This window comes from Triturus cristatus, chromosome 9 (genome assembly GCF_964204655.1).
Source record: "Triturus cristatus chromosome 9, aTriCri1.1, whole genome shotgun sequence".
Lineage (NCBI taxonomy): Eukaryota > Metazoa > Chordata > Amphibia > Caudata > Salamandridae > Triturus > Triturus cristatus.
Window position 1 is genome coordinate 533,258,072 of NC_140592.1, and position 24,994 is coordinate 533,283,065.

General features: G+C 48.0%; 1 protein-coding gene across 1 annotated transcript in view; it reads left to right on the plus strand.

Moving 5' to 3' along the window:
• Positions 1–24,994, plus strand: part of ATG2A (autophagy related 2A) — a 2,561,659-nt gene that overhangs the window by 2,161,053 nt on the left and 375,612 nt on the right. Inside the window, exon 38 of the mRNA XM_085625535.1 lies at positions 24,239–24,321. Coding sequence (XP_085481661.1) covers positions 24,239–24,321 — 83 coding nt within the window. The remainder of the gene's footprint in view (positions 1–24,238; positions 24,322–24,994) is intronic.

Below are 24,994 nucleotides of genomic sequence, written 5' to 3' on the forward strand. Positions count from 1 at the left end.
AACTGATGTCAGCGCGCGAGGGCGGTGCCTAAGTCGCTACTGCAATGTCATCCCAGCGACCACGAAGCCAACGACGAACGCCGAGCTGACCGACGCCACCTTTCGACGCGCAGGGGTACTGGTGACGAAAAATTCTCTGGATCCAGTCTGACGTCTTGGGGTAATTCTAAGGGAAGGAATCTAAAACTAACCTATGTTTCTTAGATATATCATTACCGAAGGTAAGTAACTTGTTCTTCGGGCATTTGATCAAGTAGTAATAACATCATCATAAAGCGTGCAGAAAATGCCAATAGATGAACCCATAAAGCAGGACTCAAGAAAAAGTTGTTATCAAGTTGCTGATCAGGCAGACCGTCCCTCTGACCAAGGCCTAGAAGGGAATGGGGCTTTAGAGCAGCTTTCCTTCGGTACCGCTAAGGTGATGTGGGGTAGGCGGCAGGCGCTGCGCCTCCGGGAGGGAGCTAAGGTGGACCGGTGCTGTGGACAAGGATAGCCTGGTGCAGCTGACTCTGAGTGGCTGACCGTATTTGGCTGCGATTGTGGGGAGGGAGATGGTTGGGTGTAAAAGCAGATACTATATTACGCTGTTGACCTAACGTCTCGGTGAGCTGCTCGCCTGCACACTCTGTGTCACTGTGCTGGTACGCCGCCCGGCCCCGGGATGTGGGCTGAATGGCTGTGTGCATTGTTATAACGGCAGCTGAGATTTGAGATGTCGAGCGTGTACAGGTTGACCTACTGGATGTTTTGTTTACAACTCTGCAATAAAAATATGTTTTAAAAAAAAAAAATCAAGCTGCTGATCAGTGAAGAAAGTAGAAATGTTCTCTTTGTGGATTGTTTTATGGGCTACGACCGACTGTGATTGGCTGCATACGGTTCATTTTCTGTTGGACTCATGGCAAATGTAGCCCTTTCTGATATGTTATAATAAATAGCCATGTTGGGTTGCATAGTAAAAAAGTTGAAAGGGATCTACATAATCTGGGTCTCTGGTCTTGACATAGAATACAAGACATGTTTATCAACTGAATGGAGCCCATGTCTTCTCCAGTTTGGACCGAAACAATAGCTATCATCAGTTGATACCAGAAGAAGGATCTCGCTACATAACAACCTTTACAAAACACTGTTCACAGCTTCAACATTTGTCAGTCGCTGAGATGCTTCAAGAAAAATTACAAGTTATTCAAGGACTACCCAACTGGTTGGATTACAGTAATGATATATTCATCTTGGCAAATCCAAACAAGAACATAATGAAACACTAATCAAGGTCTACCAAGCTCTCTATGATGACTATCTCAACAATGCAAAACGGCACTTTGGAGTCTCATAGTTACAATTTCATTGACTTATTATCTCTCAGGATGTCTTGCGTCAGATCCTGACAAAGTTACATCTCAGGCACTAGCTCCTCAACCAGAAAACATCTCAGCCGTTTGATCCTTTCTAGAACTAGCCAGCTACTTCCATGTTTGGAAATTCCAAGGTGCAGATGCTGCCGCAGATAGAAAGATGGGGACTTTGCTTGCAAAGTTTGCAATGAATCCCAGTCTGCCTTGGCATAGCAAAAACCCTTCCTACTTTATCTCCAGATTTCCTCTCACCACATCAAAAACCACACCATCAATAGCTTTTGAATACCTTCACTGTGTTGTCAGAGCTTCGCTGAATGACCCTACCTTGTATGCGGTAGCTGGCCACTTGAAGATGCAGAAATTAAAGGACCTTCAACGTCACACAAAGCACATAAATGGAGCCACACCAAAAATGTCAAGGAATTCTGACATGTATGTGGAGAACCACCTCAACATCACAGTGGATTAATCTTCAGAGGGACTCAAATGATCAATCTTCATTCACGGAAGGACCAAGTGATTGATTTACATCAAGAGTGGCATTGAGACATTGTTGCTTCTAAAAGACTTACAACAGAAGGTCTTGTTTCAATTTGTTGATAAACTTGCAAAAAACTGAGAGTATGTCAAAGGTCCCAAAGCCCAGAAAACTAAAGCCCCCCCATGACCCATTGTCACTGGCCAATCCCTGCTGGGTGTCTTTGATGTGTGCTCACACTTTCTTGAAGTAATGGCTGTTCTTGACACTGCGTCTGATGTAGTCCTCTGAATCAGACAATGAGCTTCCTCCTACTGGCAGGGAGTTTAAAGAATTTTCCTCCAAACTGGCTTTTCAGACCTCAAATTCTAAAGTACTGTGGCCACAAGCCTGTAGCATAGTGGCTACCTTCAGGCAGACACTTCAGAATCTAAAAAAACGCGATGCTAATGTCTGAGCTTGATCTTCAAATCTACTTCGATGGAGCCTTGTGTTTGTCAGATTTTATAACACTCTGAAGGACAAATCTTTATATGACCCACTACTGTACATAGTCACTGACATCAAAGGGTCAATGATCACTACTTGGCAAGATAGTCACACCATCACTTGCAGCCATTCCAATTTTAAAACTCTGCATGGTTGTTCTTGTGACATACCATCAGCAGAAAAACGTTATACTTCTGGTGATCCTCTGGATGAGAACGATGCTTGTGATTCTAACTCACTGGATACCCCTGTTGTGAATTTCAGTGGTCTGCTACCAAATTGATGGTTCTGTTCTTTTATGTTTATTCCTCTTTTTCTTCGCTGCTATTTTCTCTGGTTCATAATTTCCCTCTTCATATGTCTTCTATCATTTCCTTCTCTTTCCCTGATCAACCCCTCCAGTCTTTCCTCCCCACCAGCTTTGTTTCCTAACCCAGGAGACACATCCAGGCTCCTGAGCGGTATGGATTATAGATTAGTAAAATATATGTATAAATTGTAGGGGATGTATTGTCCTCACTTCTTGCTGACTGCTCGGTTGCCTTTCTGCGGCATGATGGCTTCTGGCCCATGCAGGAGAGGAGGCGCACACGGGAAGGCAAGGGGCGGGGCTATGAAGAGTATGCTGAGTTTTGAAGAAGAGTAGATGCTCAGTTAACTTTTCTCATTTCATTGGTGAGCTATGCTTTTTATTGTCATTCTTCTCTGATACATTTCATTCAGCTGTTCACCACCATGATAATTGCACTCTCTCCTAATATTGAAGTTGTTTATTCTGTTTCATATTTGCCTATCTCTTGTTGAAATTTAAATCTGTATAACTTCTACCATTACCAAATGTCATACAGATGTAAGTTAAACTCATGCAGTGATGCTTTCTCTGCTATGCAGAGGTGTTTTGTTATGCATAAAAGGTTTACCTCAATTGTTATTGATGTTTTTGATTGTAAATGACGAGTCTCAGCTCTTATCTACTTTCTGCTGTGAATTAAGTGCTTATCGATGGTTATTGAGGTTGTGCTCATTTTTCAAAGCCCTTTGACACCTCTCCTTTAGATTAGTTCACTCTATATCAAGAACCAACTAAAGCTGCAAAAGTTCACTGTAAAACACTTAATAAAAATATATAAATATTATTATAAAAATCCTGAAACACAGGATCACTCTTTACCAGGCAATATTTCGCAGTCAGCAGTTACATACTGAGTCACTGTTCTATGGTGCCTAAAACATCCTAAATCAAAATGTGCATTGGAAAGGACGTGAGGGATGAGATGTACTCTTGACAGTAATAACTTTCCAAATAATGTGGCCATAGAATGAAACCAGGAAATAAAATGGTAGCATTTGGATCTGCCCTGTCATAATTTTCAAACCCTTTGTTTAGAAATTGGATGTGAGCCTGGACAAGTCACAGTCCCTTGTAGGGTGATCCACAAAAAGTCACTGAATTAACCTGTGCTTCACCCTGGGTAGCTTCGCACAAAAAGCAGTCAGTTTAACGTAGAGGCAATGTGTAAAATATTTATGCAGCACATAAACAGTAATAAAGTGAAAACACAACACAAGAAAAATCCCAAATCAATTTAGTAAAATAGAGCACATTTTTATAAATTATTTGGCACTAAAAAGACAAACATTCAATTAGTGGAACAGGAAATATGAATTTTTAAATTTTTTAGTAAAAACTAGCTTTTAAAAGATCAAAGTGCCAACCAAAGACATCAGGTCATGCGAGACCGTGTCAAAATCGAAAAATATGGCTAACTGCAATGGAGCACGGTTCAGATACATGAAGTGGATTGGGCCCAGTCAGAGTTTACCTTTGGACTTAAAAGAAGTTCTGAGAAAAGGTATCTGAGAAGGTAAAGTTCAGCAGGGCAAGGCTGCGGTAGGTGTCAGAGCAGGGAATGTAGTTGTCATTGGATGGCCTTGGGTTGAAGCCGCAGTGTAGAATTCTGTGTTTGGACTTAGTCTCCGAATGGTTGTCGGAAATCTCTAGTGGGACAAGGCAGAGGGCTCTAGCTGAGGACCGTTCATTTGGGCCGGATACCCCTATGGCAAAGGACCCCAGAAAAGGATTTGCTGCTGCAGAGAATAACTTAGCAGGAGTAGCTGAAAAGTCAATTCGACCGGTGATGCACCTCAGGTGGATAGGTGAGCAGGTTGATCCTGGCCTGCTCCTGCTTCTCAGAGCAGTCTTTGGCCAGCATGTTTTAGATTTGGACCTCTGGGCACCTTTAGCACCACAACCAGGGGTTCAGGACTGGTGGCACACCTCTTGGGGGTTGAGGACTCCCTCAGGCTCGGCCCAGGTACAGGTTCAGGATGGTGGGAGCCTTTTGTCTCAATGTGGCTCTAAACAGGAGGCCAGCCAACGAGCCCTTGAAGTCACTCTGGTAATCTTGGGTTCAGGTGAAAATGCAGGGCTGGCCTCTGAGGGTTCATATCAGGCTCCAAAAAGCAAAGCAGTCCATCCAGGTGCAGCAGCTGACTTCCAAGTGCAGTGCACAGCAGGGCACAGCAGCAGGCAATCTTCTGTGAGTCCTCCTGCAGGTCCAGGAGTGAATTTAAGAGTGGGTCTGATTGTCTTATTTTTATACGCTTGTGGGAGAAGCTTTTAGAAAAATATTTTAAAGAGCATGGAATTTTCTGATTGCCCTGCCCTGGCTCCAGGCTGGCAGTAGTGACAGTGCTGGGTTATTAGGCCCTTTGGGTGAAGGCAGAGCACACCCTATTTAGTTGCAAGTGAGGTTGTGCTCAGCTCCGATCCCCCCGCCCCTCATCTTGCCAGCAGATAGCCCATTTGAGGCACGCCCAATCCCTCTGTTGTGTAACTGTCTCGGAGGAATTCAAAAGTCTAACTGTCAGCTACACCCAGTCATTTGACCCAAGACAGGCTGCAGGCACAAAGGGCTCAGGGAAAATACCAACTTTCCAAAAGGTACAAAAGGGGTGGTGATGGCCGGAGCATCATGATGAATACAGGCCCCAGCTAGGCCCGCAGGAAACAAGGGTTCGCTCTCCTGCAATGGAATCTATAAGGAAGTTGGCACGGAAACTGCAAAGTACAAAGACAAGGTTTATTAACCCTTAAGGGTGGTCCTACAATCCATACAATACCCTTCAGTATTGCATAGAGTAGCACAAAGAACTTGCGTACACGGTCCCCTTTTATACACAACAGAGGGGCTCATAAGTGGGTGGATACAACATGAGGCAAGGAATGTTACCTTTTATGGACATTTTCGATACAAGATCAATATGTGGGCGGAGCTGACATACTCCTTGAGCCCGCGAAAACATGGTCAAGCAAGGACTAACTGATAACAGATGTGGTCAAGCCTGGGCATGCGCCAGGCGGACAAAGGAACTATTTATAGACTGTTACTAGGCTGATTACAAGAGCAACTAACACGAAGATAGGACTCTTCTCGTGTTGAGCACGTGGAGACATGACAATACAAAATGGAGTCCAAACTTCAGTCAACATAACGAAAGAGACATAGTCTAAGGAAGGAGAATTCATGTCTTTAGTAAATGCTTAATCACATCGTGGTTTCAATTTACAACAATCAGAACCAATGAAACACTCACACCCAGTCAACAGATCTGGGTTTGATCCATCACCGTTCTTTAGCCCACTCTGCCACCCCAGTTCAGACATGGCCATATGCAAATCAGTCTGACCCTGTGCCTCATGGGAACAGTCCAGCCCGAACTGCCAAGCCATGCCTTCCCTGGACCGGAAACAAGCTTCCCTGGACTGGTTTCCGGCATTTCAGCCGTCTTCAGCCAGGCCTGCTTGAATCCAGTGGCAAAGTGAGCAAGGGACTCACGTCTGAGCATACCCTGCCAACTTATGGCGAACAAAGGCATGTTGTACAACTTTCTAAAAAGGGCATTTTCAAAATTGGAATGAAAAATCCAACTTAACCATGAAAGAGGGTTTATCCTTACAATTTCATTTATACCAAACATGACATAGCTACCTGCACACAGTTGGGAATTACAGCTTATTAAATGTAATATGGCATTCCTGATGTTATCCTATGGGAGGAGTAGGCCTCACAGTAGTGGAAAAAGAATGTAAGAGTTTTCCACTTCCAGGGCGTGTAAAATTTAAAAGTACAAGTCCAACCTTTTAATTACACAGCATACTGCTCTAAGGGCTACCTAGGGGCTACCTTATGGGTGACTTATATGTAATAAAAAAGGAGCTTAAAGCTTGGCAAGCTGGTTTAAATAACAAGTTGACATAGCAGTTTAAAATTGCATTCAGGCCGCAATGGCAGGCCTGGGACATGTTTTAAGGGGCTTGTTAACTGGGTGGCACAACAGGTGCTGCAGGCCCCCTAGTAACATTCAATTTACGAACCCTGGGTACATGGTATACCACTCTACAAGGGACTTATGAGTACATTTAATATGCCAATGGGGTGTAGGCTAATTCAACCATATTTTAGGGGAGTGACCACAAGCATATTAGCACTGGTTAGCTTCGGTAAAGTGCACAGAGTCCTAAGACCAACAAAACAAATTCATCAAAAAGCAGAGGAAAAAAGGCAAAAGGTTAGGGGCTAACCCTGCAGACAGGGCCAGGTCCAACACCCTATAACTATTATTGTCCTCTTCCATGATTGAGTGCAATCCTGTCTCATCATCACAATGGCTATTCTTGTTAAGAATGGTGGACAGAGATCTATTTCAAATTTGAACTATTAAGAGAGATTTCATTAGGACCGAGGATTTTATTGCATGACTGCATGACTGCATGACTGGAGACTTACTGCCATTTATACTTCTTCAATAGAAAAACTGTCACTTGCAACCATTCTAACAATTTAAGGAGAGGGCGCACAAGCCTTCGGAGGCTGATATTGGCATAGTAATGGCGCTTCAGCTCCCTCCATCAACTTTAGTTCAGTTATGGTGCAAGATACAATGTAATTTCTAAATTACTTTGAGGGATGTTGTGTGTAGGAGAGTAGGGTCTGCAATCCTATGATCACCCAGATTTTTTGCTTTTGCTTCATTGGTTTACGACTTTCCCTGGCTGTGGGCCTGCCAATCAGACCCACAGCCTAGCTGTTCTCTCTCGAAATTAACACACATGTACATTAGGTGCATCCACTAATTGGAACTGGGCCGCCTTGTCAGTCCCTGTCTCAGCATACCACAGGTATCCAGGGCATCGGTGTACCCAGGGCCTACCAGGGGCTGCAGCATGTATTATGCCACCCCTGGATGGCCGCCCAAATTTGACACAACTGGCTGCACGACAGCTGGGGCAAGGTGGTGTAATCACCCGTTGCTGTAGGTGTAGTATTCCTATACCTAACCCTAAAATGGACACATGGATTCCTATCAGTCACTCCTATGGCAGGCCTTATCAATCCTGAAGGCAGAGTGCTGGGGATCATGTGGGACGGTGCTCTGGCGCGAGCTGAGCCCGTCGACGGCTTGCGGAACCAAGTCCTAAATAGCCGTTCCATGGTGACGCGGGCCAACTACCTTAAAATGCATTATAATCCTTGCGGTTATTTGCTAACTTTGGCATCGCATCACCTACACATGTCGAGTAAGGTGTCATACGAATTGGAATACGAACCCCTCGCCAATTCTGGTGACGGGGTTAGCATTCCCCCTTTTAGAGGGGCACGACATGGAAGTAACCTTGAACCCCGGTTAAAGTTGACTCAAGCCTCAGCATCACAAAATGGATGCTGCCACCAGACACAAGTCTGACCTCCTGCTGCTGGGAGACCTTCCAGCGAAGGGAGCTTGGACAAAGGGTTTCCTGTCGAGGGCGGTGTTAGCACCATCCCAGACAGGGTTTGTGTATCCCAGGTAGGCAGGGCTGAAAGGAAGGTGATTGCAAGTGGCACCCAGGTGCTCACTGTGCATAGCCCGGCTCAAACCAGTTTCGGGGGCACACCAGCCCCTGAGCTGGGGCGAAGCCGGACAAAGGATAGGGGTGTAACCACCCCCCTCCTGGCCCCACCCATAGGTAGGACCTAGTCACAGGCCAGCCCCTTTTTCCTAGAATAAAGGTGGGAGCGGGTCCCCTTCCCAAATTGGATAATTCTGAATCTTGAACTACTTTCCACGAAAGGAACTCTTGACTTTTCTGAAGACTCTCCCTTGTGGCTAAGGAGTAGCCACCCTGCTCCAGCAGGCACCAACTAAGCGCTTGCGGTTTGCTGTACGTCTCTCCCACGGATCAAGACTGCCCAGCTCGACGAGACCCGGGTTCCCTGCCATCTCTGACCTCTACCTACATCGTCAGCCCAGCTGAGATTCGTAGGTGTGACGAGACCTGCGGGACCGGCCATCTTGAGAACCTGCACGACGCTTATCTAACACGCCCACCGAGGGACCCTCGAGTGAGTGTACCTAGGGTTTGAGAAGCCCTAACCCTGAGCGGCTCCAGCACCGAAGTCCGCCTCCCCAGCATCCACGAGATCTGCGTGGGGGCCCTTCTGCTCCTTGCTGTTCACCGCGTTGTCCGACCACTCGCCGACCGGCTTGTGGCCCTCTTCACGACGCACCACGATAGTTTGTTTTTCATCACTGGTCTGGTTGCTCCAGACTGGCCCTTGCTCCCCTTCAACAGAGGAGTACCTCGGACCCTCCTGGTCCACTCCAGACGCCATCTTGACTCCCCCGCGTGGGTTTGCCACTGCCAAGACCTGCTGCCCCACTCCTGGGCCCAGCATCATCGACAGCAGACACCTTCGTGGGACAGCTCACCCTCCATCCTGGTCGCCGCCGCGCCTCCTGGTCCGAGGAACAGCCGAGTCCGACGTCATCCACTCACCTGGTCGAGGTGACTCCAGCCGGTACCTTCCTGGTACCCACACGATCGCTGGCTAGCGGTTGAGAACTGAGTCCCCTCTGCTTTCAGGTTTCCTTCAACACCGATCCAGGCTTGGATCTCGCTGAAACATCGACACTGGTCGCCTGACAGCAACTTCTTCTTTCAGGCTCCTGAGACTACAACGAGGACTCCCGACATCTTGCCGAACCTCACGCAGCCGCAGCCTCTGGGCTAGGTAACTCGAGCATTTCGGTGCTCCATCGCAGGTTCGCTCTACAAGTGTCCAGTTCCTTTTTCGTTTAGTCCCACTGATCGGATCACTCCGGAATCAGTAACTCCAGACTCTAACCACTCGCATTTCACTGTTAGCGTAGATGGTTTCTCGTGCCCTTCGGGCATTTGTGTAAATTGTGCAACTGAAGTATTTTCTAAGAGTTTTTGTAGTGTGCTTAGCTCCCTGACTCATAAAGAGCCAGGGTAGTCTTGTTATAAATAAATATCCTTTATTTTCATAACAACTTGTGTGGTGTCCTTTCACTTGACGTTCAAGGGGTATATGTGATGGTATACAGCTGGCTTAACACGCCCTCTAGAGTTTAGCCTAAAGACTGCTCGTATACACGCTACTAGGATAGCTGGTCTAAAAGGTTGACTTACAACCAATCATCAATAAGGGTCGTTTGGAATGATACACATTGGTGAGCAGCGGTTGGGATTTGAGCTTGCTGTTGTTTTACCACACACGTATCCTAAGAATATCAAAGTGAAAGATCACATAAGTACCCAGGTACATATAACTTAACTTAGAATACTCTGAGTTCTACTGAACCAGCTGTTGTAGCGTAACAGGGCTTAGCACACCCTGACTACAACTCTTAGCAAGGGATCAGTAGGTAAACAAATAGTGTAGGTAGGTGCATCACTTACACCTCACTAGAAGCATGTCGGTCCACGGAGAGTCTGCGGAGACTCCCTTAGTGGTCAGTGACCCTCCACAGGTCATGTCACGATATGCAGCTCTTAGCTTCAAGGAGATGAGACAACTGTGTGCCTCCAGGAAGCTAAACCAGGGTTCTAACCCTACCATCGCATTTCTGATAGGTCTCTTAGAGACGTACGATGCCAGGAGGTCCTCTAACACAGGTCCCCCCAATGCTGATGGGAACATGCCTCCCTTAGAGGGAACCCTTGGTGACCCAGACCTCGACCTCCATACAGAGGAGGAAGACGAGGAGGAGTTATCAGGAGACGAGGCAAACAAAGGTCCAGTGGTAGTCGGCAGGCTTACGAGGACCAACTTAAGCAGGCATGAGAGTGGAACTGGGGGAGCCCCGGGCCCACGCTCAAGCAGGCCTAACATTGGGAACGGACGAGCTAGGTCTCTCTCCAGAGGCTCTAACAGATCTGTTCGAACACATGTCTCTCAGGCATCTTCTCAGAGAGGAATGACGTCCCCTCAGAGAAGGGAGCATGAAGCGAAGATGAGGGAAGTCAATTTGAGGATCGAGCGGGAAGAACTTGCCCTCGCCAAAGAAAGACTTGCCTTAGCCCGAGAGCAGAAATTAAGTGGGTTAGATCCCACTGGTGGCAGCATTCTCATTAGAGAGAAAGACAGGGGTATAGACACTAGACACCTGAGTAAAATAGTGCCCCCCTTTAAGCAAGGGGACGACATCCACAAGTGGATAACTGCTTTGGAGAGGGCCTGCACTGTCCAGTGTGTCCCCCAAAGTCAGTGGGCAGCTATACTGTGGCTCTCCTTTGAAGGTAAAGGTCGAGACAAGCTCCTCACTACTAGAGCTGAGGATGCAAACAACTACCAAGTCCTGAAGAATACACTGATTGATGGGTTTGGCTTAACCACGGAACAGTACAGGTTGCTGTTCAGGGACACCCAGAAAATCCAGTCTCAGGATTGGACTGACTTTGTCGATTGTGCCACTAAGGCTTTGGAGGGCTGGTTGCTGGGTAGCAAGGTTACTGATTACACAGGGTTGTACAATCTTATCATGAGAGAACAGATTTTAAACAACTGTCAGAACCAATTGTTGCATCAGCACCTTGTCGACTCGGATCTGACCTCTCCCCAAGAATTGGGAAAGAAGGCAGACAGATGGGTCAGAACAAGGGTCAAGCAGAACCAGACTCAGAACCAGGGTGGTCAGAAGAAAGCAGACCAAAAGGGTAGTAACAAGAACGAACAAAATGACCAGAAGTCTTCGACAGGCCCCCAACAAACCAAAGAGGGTGGGGGTCAGGCTTCACAGAAGAAGAAGACTCAAGAAGGCCAGTCAAAAAGGTGGTGCCAATACTGTAAAAGTAAGACTCACTGGTTTAGTGAGTGCACCAAGAAAGGAGGGCAAACTCCTGCCACTGCAGCCCCTAAGGCACCTGCACCCCCTAGTACAGTCAGCAGTGGTAGTGCGCCTCCCAAGGCATTAGTTGGGTTAACCTTGGGAACCGAGGGGAGTGACGACTTAGTCAGCACGCTCACTCAGGCCGTCCTTGTCTGTACAGGGGATATGGATATGTCCCCTGATGCCAGTCCCAATACTTTGGGCAAATACAGACAGACACCTTTGATCAATGGAAAAGTGGCTCAGGCCTACAGGGACACTTGTGCCGGAAGGTGTCACCATGGTGACGCCTAACTTTGTGGACCCTGGACAGATCATGCTAGGTACCGATTACCTAGTGACCAATGCCAGCAACGTCACTACCAATCACAGTATGGCAGTTGTTGATTTCTCCTGGGGAGGGGTAAGTGGCCCGAAAAAGGTTGTGGTTAGTTCAGACCTCCCCGTAGAATGTCTGTTGGGCAATGATTTGGAAACGTCACAATGGTCAGAAGTGGAGCAGAGGACTCACATGGAAATGTTAGGCTTGCCAGCACATGTCCTTGCTGTGACCAGGTCACAGGCCAAAAGATGCCCCACTGAACAGGTGCTGGATCCTGGAAGAACGGACCAGACACCTTCCAAGAAAAGGAGCAGTAAGGGTAAGGCTTCGCCTTCCCCCTTGCCCCAGGTCGTGGATCAAGTCTCTGAGGAGGCTGACCTTAAAGAACTGAGGGAAACTGAGCCGAAAGAGCTTGAACCTGGTCAGGTTGAGTTTCTGGGCTCAGGGGGACCCTCCAGGGAAGACCTGGGGAAGGCGCAGTTAGACTGCCCCTCACTTGAACCCCTCAGACAGCAGGCTGCTGCTGAGGCTGCAGGAACGCCACAGGTACCCACAAAGTGTACTGGGACGATGGACTCCTGTACTCCGAGGCAAGAGACCCCAAGCCTGGCGCGACCAGGAGGCTGGTCATCCCCTTGTCTCTGAGAGGTTTCCTTCTTACCTTGGCCCACGAGATTCCCCTTGCAGGTCACTTAGGCCAGAATAAGACTTGGGACAGAATTGTTCCACACTTTCACTGGCCCCACATGTCCGAAGATACGAAGGAGTTTTGCCGCTCCTGTGTCACTTGCCAAGCCAGTGGTAAGTCAGGTGGCACGACAAAGGCCCCCTCATACCACTACCGGTGGTGGGGGTGCCCTTTGAACGAGTGGGGATCGACATTGTCGGACCAATGGAACCCCAGACAGCATCAGGGCACAAGTTTATACTGGTGGTGGTGGACCACGCCACCAGGTATCCTGAAGCTATTCCCCTTAGGACCACTACAGCACCTGTGGTGGCACGGGCCCTAGTTGGAGTGTTCTCCAGAGTGGGCTTCCCTAAGGAGGTTGTCTCAGACAGAGGTTCAAACTTCATGTCGGGATATCTGACTGCAATGTGGAAGGAGTGCGGTGTCAACTACAAGTTCACCACACCCTATCACCCGCAATGCAATGGGCTTGTTGAGAGATTCAACAGGACCCTAAAAGGGATGATTCACGGACTACCTGAAAAGCTTCGGCGGAGATGGGATGTCCTGATACCCTGCCTCTTGTTCGCCTACAGAGAGGTCCCGCAGAAGGGGGTTGGCTACAGCCATTTTGAGCTTCTGTTCGGACATCCTGTACGGGGACCCCTTTGTTTGGTAAAGGAAGGATGGGAGAGACCTCTCAGAAAGCCGGCATCAAACATTGTGGACTATGTGCTCGGCCTCCGCTCGCGGATGGCGGAGTACATGGAAAAGGCATCTAAAAACCTTGAGGCGAGCCAAGAATTACAGAAAGCTTGGCACGACCAAAAGGCTGTCCTAACTGTGTACCAGCCTGGACAGAAGGTGTGGGTGCTGGAGCCAGTGGCCCCAGCAGCACTCAAAGACAAATGGTCTGGGCCCCACACGATCATTGAGCAAAAGGGAGAGGTCACCTACTTGGTAGACCTGGGAACTCCCCGGAGCCCCCACCGGGTGCTCCATGTAAACAGGCTCAAGGCATATGTCGACAGGGAGGGCATGGGCTTGCTCATGGCCACAGATGAGGGACAGGAGGAGGAGAGTGACCCTCTCCTGGACCTGCTCTCTCAGAACCCTGACGATGGGTCAGTAGATGGTGTTGTCTTTTGCGGCAGCCTATCTGGACATCAACAAAAGGATTGTAAACAGGTTCTTCAATCCTTTCGACATATGTTCTCTCTGACACCCAGTCAGACCAATTGGTGTACCCATGAGGTCGACACTGGGGACAGTCTGCCCGTAAAGAGTAAAATCTATCGACAGCCTGATCATGTCAGAGACTGCATCAAGACAGAGGTGCAGAAAATGTTGGAGCTGGGAGTCATTGAGCCCTCGGACAGCCCCTGGGCTAGTCCCGTAGTTCTCGTGCCGAAACCTCACACCCAGGGCGGTAAGAAAGAGATGAGGTTTTGCGTGGACTACAGAGGCCTCAATGCAGTCACTAAGACTGACGCCCACCCAATACCAAGAGCAGACGAACTTATAGACCGGTTGGCTTCGGCCAACTACTTAAGTACGTTTGACCTGACAGCTGGGTATTGGCAAATCAGGTTAGCTGAGGAGGCCAAACCCAAAACAGCATTTTCTACCCCGGGTGGGCATTATCAGTTCGTGGTAATGCCCTTTGGTTTGAAAAATGCACCTGCCACCTTCCAAAGGCTGGTGAATCGAGTTCTCACTGGGTTGGACGACTTCTGTGCGGCGTATCTGGACGATATCGCTGTCTTTAGCTCCACCTGGGAGGATCACCTGGTCCACCTGAGGAAAGTGTTAGAGGCCCTGCAAAAGGCAGGCCTCACTATCAAGGCCACTAAGTGCCAGATAGGGCAGACACAGGTTGTATACCTGGGCCACCTTGTAGGTGGAGGCCAGGTTCAGCCATTGGAGAGCAAAATACAGGCCATCCAGGACTGGGCTCCTCCAACCACCCAGACTCAGGTTCGAGCTTTCTTGGGCCTGACTGGTTATTACCGGAAATTTGTCAGAAATTATGGATCCATTGTGACCCCGCTAAACGATCTGACAAGTAAAAAGATGCCAAAAAAAGTTCAGTGGACAGCAAGCTGTCAGAAGGCATTCGATGACCTAAAGCAGGCCACGTGCACAGCACCTATCCTAAAGAGTCCAGACTACTCCAAACCATTCATTGTCCAAACAGACGCTTCGGAGTTGGGTGTGGGAGCTGTTCTATCTCAGCTGAATTTTGATGGTCATGACCAGCCCATAGCTTTTATTAGCAGGAGGCTGACCCCGAGAGAGAAGAATTGGTCAGCTATTGAGAGGAAGGCCTTTGCTGTGGTTTGGGCCCTGAAGAAGTTGAGGCCATACTTGTTTGGCACTCACTTCAAGATTCAGACCGACCATAAGCCCCTCTTGTGGCTAAATCAAATGAAGGGTGAAAACCCCAAACTACTTAGGTGGTCCATTTCCCTACAGGGGATGGACTTCACAGTGGAGCATAGACCTGGCACTGATCATGGCAATGCAGATGGGCTCTCCAGGTATTTCCACTTAGAGCAAGAAGACCCACCTGGTCAAGGTTAGCTTATTGTCCCAAAGTTTGGGGGGGGGGTCATGTAGGAGGGTAGGGTCTGCAATCCTATGATCACCCAGATTTTTTGCTTTTGCTTCATTGGTTTACGACTTTCCCTGGCTGTGGGCCTGCCAATCAGACCCACAGCCTAGCTGTTCTCTCTCGAAATTAACACACATGTACATTAGGTGCATCCACTAATTGGAACTGGGCCGCCTTGTCAGTCCCTGTCTCAGCATACCACAGGTATCCAGGGCATCGGTGTACCCAGGGCCTACCAGGGGCTGCAGCATGTATTATGCCACCCCTGGATGGCCGCCCAAATTTGACACAACTGGCTGCACGACAGCTGGGGCAAGGTGGTGTAATCACCCGTTGCTGTAGGTGTAGTATTCCTATACCTAACCCTAAAATGGACACATGGATTCCTATCAGTCACTCCTATGGCAGGCCTTATCAATCCTGAAGGCAGAGTGCTGGGGATCATGTGGGACGGTGCTCTGGCGCGAGCTGAGCCCGTCGACGGCTTGCGGAACCAAGTCCTAAATAGCCGTTCCATGGTGACGCGGGCCAACTACCTTAAAATGCATTATAATCCTTGCGGTTATTTGCTAACTTTGGCATCGCATCACCTACACATGTCGAGTAAGGTGTCATACGAATTGGAATACGAACCCCTCGCCAATTCTGGCGACGGGGTTAGCATTCCCCCCTTTTAGAGGGGCACGACATGGAAGTAACCTTGAACCCCGGTTAAAGTTGACTCAAGCCTCAGCATCACAAAATGGATGCTGCCACCAGACACAAGTCTGACCTCCTGCTGCTGGGAGACCTTCCAGCGAAGGGAGCTTGGACAAAGGGTTTCCTGTCGAGGGCGGTGTTAGCACCATCCCAGACAGGGTTTGTGTATCCCAGGTAGGCAGGGCTGAAAGGAAGGTGATTGCAAGTGGCACCCAGGTGCTCACTGTGCATAGCCCGGCTCAAACCAGTTTCGGGGGCACACCAGCGCCTGAGCTGGGGCGAAGCCGGAAAAAGGATAGGGGTGTAACCACCCCCCTCCTGGCCCCACCCATAGGTAGGTCCTAGTCACAGGCCAGCCCCTTTTTCCTAGAATAAAGGTGGGAGCGGGTCCCCTTCCCAAATTGGATAATTCTGAATCTTGAACTACTTTCCACGAAAGGAACTCTTGACTTTTCTGAAGACTCTCCCTTGTGGCTAAGGAGTAGCCACCCTGCGCCAGCAGGCACCAACTAAGCGCTTGCGGTTTGCTGTACGTCTCTCCCACGGATCAAGACTGCCCAGCTCGACGAGACCCGGGTTCCCTGCCATCTCTGACCTCTACCTACATCGTCAGCCCAGCTGAGATTGATAGGTGTGACGAGACCTGCGGGACCGGCCATCTTCAGAACCTGCACGACGTTTTTTCTAACACGCCCACCGAGGGCCCCTCGAGTGAGCGTACCTAGGGTTTGAGAAGCCCTAACCCTGAGCGGCTCCAGCACCGAAGTCCGCCTCCCCAGCATCCACGAGATCTGCGTGGGGGCCCTTCTGCTCCTTGCTGTTCACCGCGTTGTCCGACCACTCGCCGACCGGCTTGTGGCCCTCTTCACGACGCACCACGATAGTTTGTTTTTCATCACTGGTCTGGTTGCTCCAGACTGGCCCTTGCTCCCCTTCAACAGAGGAGTACCTCGGACCCTCCTGGTCCACTCCAGACGCTATCTTGACTCCCCCGCGTGGGTTTGCCACTGCCAAGACCTGCTGCCCCACTCCTGGGCCCAGCATCATCGACAGCAGACACCTTCGTGGGACAGCTCGCCCTCCATCCTGGTCGCCGCCGCGCCTCCTGGTCCGAGGAACAGCCGAGTCCGACGTCATCCACTCACCTGGTCGAGGTGACTCCAGCCGGTACCTTCCTGGTACCCACACGATCGCTGGCTAGCGGTTGAGAACTGAGTCCCCTCTGCTTTCAGGTTTCCTTCAACACCGATCCAGGCTTGGATCTCGCTGAAACATCGACACTGGTCGCCTGACAGCAACTTCTTCTTTCAGGCTCCTGAGACTACAACGAGGACTCCCGACATCTTGCCGAACCTCACGCAGCCGCAGCCTCTGGGCTAGGTAACTCGAGCATTTCGGTGCTCCATCGCAGGTTCGCTCTACAAGTGTCCAGTTCCTTTTTCGTTTAGTCCCACTGATCGGATCACTCCGGAATCAGTAACTCCAGACTCTAACCACTCGCATTTCACTGTTAGCGTAGATGGTTTCTCGTGCCCTTCGGGCATTTGTGTAAATTGTGCAACTGAAGTATTTTCTAAGAGTTTTTGTAGTGTGCTTAGCTCCCTGACTCATAAAGAGCCAGGGTAGTCTTGTTATAAATAAATATCCTTTATTTTCATAACAACTTGTGTGGTGTCCTTTCACTTGACGTTCAAGGGGTATATGTGATGGTAAACAGCTGGCTTAACACGCCCTCTAGAGTTTAGCCTAAAGACTGCTCGTATCCACGCTACTAGGATAGCTGGTCTAAAAGGTTGACTTACAACCAATCATCAATAAGGGTCGTTTGGAATGATACACAGTGATCACTAGAATAGTGAGCACTACATATCAGGCCAACTTCTCACATTGTGCATGAGGGGAAAATAACAATTGCTGCACCATGGCATTTCCTGAATGAAATGCCTGAGTGAAATGCCTAAAAGAAATGGTAAATGCAGAAAGGGACAGGACGTGATGGGAAGGGGTGATTAGATCATGTAGCTTTGCTTGCTTGTGTGGTGCTGTTATGCAAGGATGGTTACGAGTTAAATACACCTAGGGTCAAACTGGTAACCCTCAGAATCTGGGTTTATTACATATATCATTGCAATTTGATTCTGTCGTTTGGTTTTGAAGCTTAATTTCACTTCTTGGTTAGCAGTTCAGAAAGTCCCCTAAATACCTTATGTATTGAATTAAAAACACACCACTTAGTTTAACTAACCTGTATTTAGATATGCAAAGCAAAAGATGTATCGCATTAGGGTGTCCCACTAGGTAAAAAATTTGCACAGTGCAAAGGATATGTAGGTCATTTCAATGTCAGTAGCACTTCGTCGCTACGCCTGGATGAGATCGACTGGCTTTTCAGGGGATGTCCAGAACACCTTGATGGACATGCCCTTTGATGGCCGTCGCCTTTTTGGCGACAAAGCAGACCACGCTCTAGAGCGTTTCAAGGACTCACGGGCTACGGCCAAGTCCTTGAGCCTCTCCACCTGCCCTGCGCAGTATGCTTTTTGCCCCTTACTTGGCTACAGAAGGGGTGCCCCGCTACGTCCTGCCCAGAGCCACAGGACGCAGCAAGTTACCCAACATTCGCTCGGCCGGGGACGTGGGTACAAACATGGTTTCGGGGGCCAGCGGGAGGGCCAGCCCCCCCAACCCCCCCTCTGCAGCAGCCTCCAAACCTTCCTAGTCTGACATTTCAGGCCCATCAAACGCCACTGGGCGGCAGGATTCACCATCACCTCCCCCACTGGCGCACCATCACGTCGGACAGGTGGGTTTTGCAGATAGTCCGAAGGGGCTACTCCCTCCCCTTCAAGGCTACCCCTCCAGCCATGCCACCGCAATTCCACAGCATGTCGGAGGATCACCTGGCCCTTCTCCTGCACGAAGTTACGGCTCTTTTGGCCAAGGGAGCCATCGAGCATTCCTGTCCCAGAAGTAGGTTGTGGTTCAAGATGTTGAGGCTTGCTCAGGTCTTGTCTGCCCTCGACCCGGAAGACTGGATGGTAGCGTTGGACTTGCAGGACGCTTATTTTCACATCCCCGTCCTGCCGGCCCACCGGCGTTACCTGCGGTTCATGGTAGGCCAGGAGCATTTTCAGTTTGCCGTGCTCCCCTTTGGCCTTACCAGCGCCCCTCGGGTGTTCACGAAAGTGATGGCGGTGGTCGCAGCTCATCGGTGCAGGTCAGCGATGTCAGTCTTCCCGTACCTCAACGACTGGTTGTTGAAGGCGGGCTCGCCCCAGGCAGTCGTCAACCACCTTCAGACTACGGCTGACCCCCTGCATTTGCTGGGGTTCTCCATCAACGTGCCAAAGTCGCACCTGAGTGCCTCTCATTAGCTCCCCTTCATCGGAGTGGTTCTGGATTTGATGCTGTTTCGGGTTTATCCTCCCAAGCAGCGAGTCCAGGATATTCAGGCCATGATTCCGATCTTTCAGCCTCTATCCCGGGTTTCAGTCAGAATGACTCTGAGGCTGCTGGGCCTCATGGCCTCCTGCATCCTGCTGGTCGATCATACCAGGTGGCATATGCGGGCTCTGCAGTGGGACCTGAGGTTCCAGGTAGGCGCAGCATCAGGGGAATCTGAAAGAAACACGTTAGTTAGATTCCTTACCTTAGAATATCTCCAGGCGTCAGGCTGGATCCGGAAAGATTTTTCGTCAGCAGTACCCTTGCGCGTCGGTAGGCGTCGTCTGCGACTCCGCGTCCGTCGTCGGCGCCTTGATCGCCGGGATGACGTCGTCGGAGTACTTCGATGCCGTCCTTGCGCGCTGACGTCAGTTCTGTACATAGCTTTCTGCGCCATGGACGCAGAGCCAAGCAAGAAACCGACACTGGTACTGGTGCCATGAAACTAGGGCCCTGAAAGGGATGACCTTAACCCTAGATATCAGTTCGCAGAACGGGCAGGATGGGTGGGGCGGTGAGGAATCTAACTAACTAATGTTTCTTACAGATATATCGTTACCGAAGGTAAGTAACTTGTTCATCTGAAAGAAACATGTTCGTTAGATTCCTTACCTTAGAATAGATACCCCAGCAATACCAACCCCGGTGGTGGGTCTGCGAACCAAGAACACACCAGGAAGTCCTGGAGAATGGAACGGCCAAAGAAGCCGTCTCTCCGGACTTGGCTGTCCAGGCAGTAATGCCCAGACTCCGCCGAAGACCAGAGGCCTCTGATCTCCGCCTTCCCTATGTGGCCGCCCCATCCCAGAAGGGACGCGTCCGTCACCACTGTGTGTTCTGGATGGGGAAGGGAGAGGGATCTGCTGTTGACCCAATCCTGCTTTGTGAGCCACCACTGCAATTGTTGTGCAGTGCCCTCCGAGATCTGGACGCAATCGGACAGATGAACAAGTTACTTACTTTTGGTAAAAATAAATCTGTAAGAAACATTAGTTAGATATAGATTCCTTACCGCCCCACCCATCCTCCCCGTTCTGCGAACTGATTTCTAGGGTTAAAGACATCCTTTCAGGGCCCTAGTTTTGTTCACCAGTGGTCAGTGTCTGGCATGGCTCTGCGTTTTCTGGTGCGGAAAGTCGTGTACAGAACTGACAGCAGCGTGCGAGAGCGGCATCTAAGTAGCTGCCGCAACGTCATCCCAGCGACACGACGCCAACGACGAACACGGATCCGACCGACTCCACCTTCCGAAGGCACATCTGACAAAAACTTTACGGATCCAGTCTGACGCCTGGGGGTAATTCTAAGGTAAGGAATCTATAACTAACTAATGTTACTTGCAGATATATCGTTACCGAAGGTAAGTAACTTGTTCTTCGAGGTCTATTGACCCGGGTAAATATATCAGCGAAATGGTAAGTAGCCACCACTGTTCTTTGTTACTACCTCACTCGAGATATTGAAAGTGTAACCTTGAGGCTTTTTCTAGAGGTCGTATTCCTGTTTGCCTAACGACATGAAGGACTAAGGCACATAACTTGCCCAACACTGAATGATTTTGAGGCAGGAAGCATACTTCACAAGGTACTTAAGAGCTAAAATACTAGATATACTCCTACTTAAAACACATTCCTTTTCTGTTTTCTTTATTGTTTAGGGGGTTTCCCTCTTGTCCTGGTGAAGCCCCGCCTCCTAATTACATACATGCAGATCATAATGTTAACATTAAATAAACTATGGGCTTGGAGCATTGTGACTCTTAAGGGGCAGAATAAAGAGTTGTTTGCCCTACTGATTGTGTACAAACTACTTACAAAGTCCTATCTATGTGTAGCATGTTGTCCATTTGTTTTCTTATGACCTAACGTATTACAGGGACTGTGCCATTTTTCAACCTGTGGAACACCCATATGTGATACATCTTTTGCTTTGCATATCTAAAGACAGTTTGGTTTAGCTAAGTGATGTGTGTGGTTTTTTTTTTAGCAACAGATTTTATTAAATTTTGTAGTACCAAATGGCCAGATCCCGGCAAGCATCGTACATGTTAATGACAGATTGTAAAGACTTCAGGTACTGAAAAGTTTCCACCCAATAGGTCTGCGGAACATCAGACCAAGAACCACACACCACCACGCACCATACATACCATGAAAAACAAGATATAAATACAGCAAATGAGTGTCCGTCCACATCGGTATTGCTCTAATGCACTAAACTGGAGAGTCATTCACTACCAGCCGTTCAAGAGGGTCCTGGTTCACTGGCTGCGTTAGGAGAGACAAGTCAATGGCACGTTATTTAGCCCACCTGGCCCAGATCTTCCGTGCTTCTGTGGACAACCTCTAGCCTGAAACACCGCAATTTCAGCAGACATGCAATTATTCAAGGCCTTTTTCCAATTCGCAAAACAGGGGGGAGGTAGCCTTCCAGTGTTGTGCAATGTCCCGCTTCGCCAGTGTGAGACCCAAGAGCAAGAGATGTCTCTTATATCTGTTCCCCCAAATGTCCTCTGTGCTGTGCAGGAGTGTCAGTCTAGGGTCTACTGGAATGTCCCATGCCAATACCTGCCCCATGCAAGACAATACGCCCGACCAGAAGTGTTGCAGTACCCCGCAACGCCATACCGTATGGAGAAACGACCCTTCGTTCGAATCACAGCGGAGAAACGTGGGGGACCGAATAGCCCCCATCTTCCGGAGGCGTGTGTAATATATTCTGTGGAGGTATTTAAATTAGATCAGCCGGTATCTAGTGGAAATAGGGGAGCACCTGGGGCTAGCTTGCTCCTCGGCCCAATCATCATCCATCAGGGCAGGTAAGTCCGCCACCCACGTCGCCCGGGTCTGATGTATAGTGGTTTTGGAGTGTGTAGTGAGGGTTTTATAGATTTGACGGATCTTGTGGGCCCCCAGATCTCCCATTAACAACCTATACTCCAATGGGTGAAACTCGGGTAGAGACGTGAGATGCCGTATTACGGGGGGCAAAGCGTGGCGGAGCAGTAGGTACCTATGGAGCTCTGATATATGGAGGTCGAAATCCTCCTGCAACCTCTGGAAGGACTTAAGCGTGGGCCCTTGCATTATATCTGCGAGCATGGATATCCCTATATCGTCCCATCTACGAAACCCCACCAAGGTCGAGACAGGTCGAAGGTGTGATCCCTGCTAGAGGGGAGTAGCACTGGTCAGCATGCCCCACCAACCCATAGACCTGATGTGTGTTTTTAAGTCAATATATAACGTGTTTAGGGGATTATTTGAACCCCTGAACAAGAAGCAAAATTTTACAGCAAAAGCACACTCTGACAGAATCGCCCTGAATTTATGTAAGGGTGGACAGGAATGAATATTTTACAGGAAGTAAAGCAATACGTTATCAATAGTTCATATATCCTCTTTTTGTCTAAAATATACAACCTTTATTTATTGAGTCTTCATGATGAATAAAATTGGTTTCATAGATTTCCAACAGATACAGCCAGCCAAAACGTGTTTTGTGGGCCACTCCTTTCCAGTATCTTAATCAATTTCCCAATTCAACAATCTTCAACCTGCTCAGTCTTCTTTCACTGAAAATGCTGCAAGTCGATTTCATTGTACTTTAATTAGCTCTGCCATTAATCTCTGTATCCACTCTCATGGTAAGAAATCACATGGCTCCTGTATTAGGCTGAACACTCATCATCCAACACTGAATCACTCAACCAATCCTACTGAAAGACACATAGTCACACATTAAAGGAAATTAAATTTCATCAGGAAGTATTCTAATTTCTCAAACTTACATCTACTCTCTCCCGGTATCAAAGAGTAAATTAACTTGATTTCCTGACACTTTCACTGAAAGAAAACTGAGTAGGTTGAAGATTGCCGAATTGTGAAACTGATCAAGCTACCTGGATTATTATACAATAGTGGGAAATGATTAAGTGTGACTGTAGTATTGAGCAATTATATTTGTTTGGTGTTTTTTTGTCATGGGTGGGACGAGCATGTAGTGATGTACAATGGTTTATTGATATTATAATATTTTTTGGGATTGTTGTCCAACTGTGTGTATTTATTTGTTCATAGCCTTCATGAAGTGGTGGTCCAGGAAACCATGTGCTTGCTGGCTATATCTGTTGGAAATGTATTAAACCAATTTTATTCTTGATGAAGACTTAATATTTTATACGAAAAGAGGAGTATGTCTGGATATATGAACTATTGATGACTTATTGCTTTACCTCCTGTGGAACTTTTATATACACGACTGCACCTGTTGGGTGTCAGTGTTAGGCGGTTGTAGCACGGGGCTATTAATCCCTTTCGACCCAAAAGTAGTGACCTTCATTGACAGGGATGAGTTTAGAGGTAGAACAATGATCCAGGGAGAAATAAAATGGAGTTGTGGTTTAATTGAACTGTTTTTTTCAGTATCTAGGATCATCACCTAGAACAAGGGGTCAGATAGATTTTACTGAAACTTGCTTATTGAAGTGACACACCCACAACATCCATTTTGACAGCTATACATTGCAGCCAACAAATTGCTGTTGCAATGCTGGTGTTGGTAGTCGCTACCCAATGATTTCTGATGCAGCTTGTGATCAGTTCATGATCAGCACTGGTTGCTCTTTCTGTTTCCTCATTTTCCTGCACTATGCCACCTATTGGCTGTGTCATATTACATGTATTTCATTGGAATAGTATAATAATTAAATTATTTATGTAATCGTGGAAGCCTCAGGGCATGTTTGTCTGGGGCTCTCAGTGATCTTTGTGGCTTTTATTAAAAGCGTCATAGGAATACCACAGTCTCTCAAATTTTCCAACAGCTTGGTGGGGGTAAAGTGACAAAGTCTGACTCTAGAGAGTTTCTAAATAGTGAATGCATGACCTTATTGCTTTTCTGCAAGTTGTTTGTGGTATGTCAAATCTTATTTCACAGTGCCTATATATATATATATATATTTTTTTTTTTATCCCTTTAGGGTACATTTGCGGGAATCCTCATTGGCCTAGCCCAGCTAAACTGTTCTGAACTCAAGTTGAAGAGATTGTGCTGTAGACATGGGTAAGACTTCTCTTGGCTTTTGGGTTTCAAAATGTTCTCGTCTTTCTTTACCCCACGTTTTTAAGGTTCTTCACTTTAGAGGTGAGATTGTCCCAGCTACTCTTCTTCATTGTGGATTCTACAACAGTAAAGAAGAGTATTACGGAACGCTTTCTTTTTATTATGTAATGGAGTGATATAAACATATACCCACCTACAACCACTGGTCAGCCAGGACAATATAAACTTTCAATAGGAAAAATGAAAACATAAACCAGAACTGTCCCATGCTCATCCTGCGTCACCCGCTTCCCATATGTATAACCAATGCTTTAGGTAACCAACAGGACCCTGTGATGTCTTCAGTTTGATTCCTTGATTTTCTTCTTGTACATATTTTCCTATTTGAGTTCGCTCATGCCGTGTGGTTGGACTCTCCTACTGTGTGGTTTGTAATTCTCAGGACCCTTAGATATTTCGGTCAAGTGTCCTCTCTAAATTATTTTGCCAAGAATGATAGACATGGTTTCTATAGTATTTCAAACTCTTTTCCTCTATACTCCATAGAAATGTTTTCTAATCCAATTAAGTTCCATATCTGAAATAACCGGGCCGACCTAGGGCCAAGAATTGTACTCATCTGAAAGAGACATGTTAGTGATAGATTCCTTACCTTAGAACAGTGGTCTTCAAA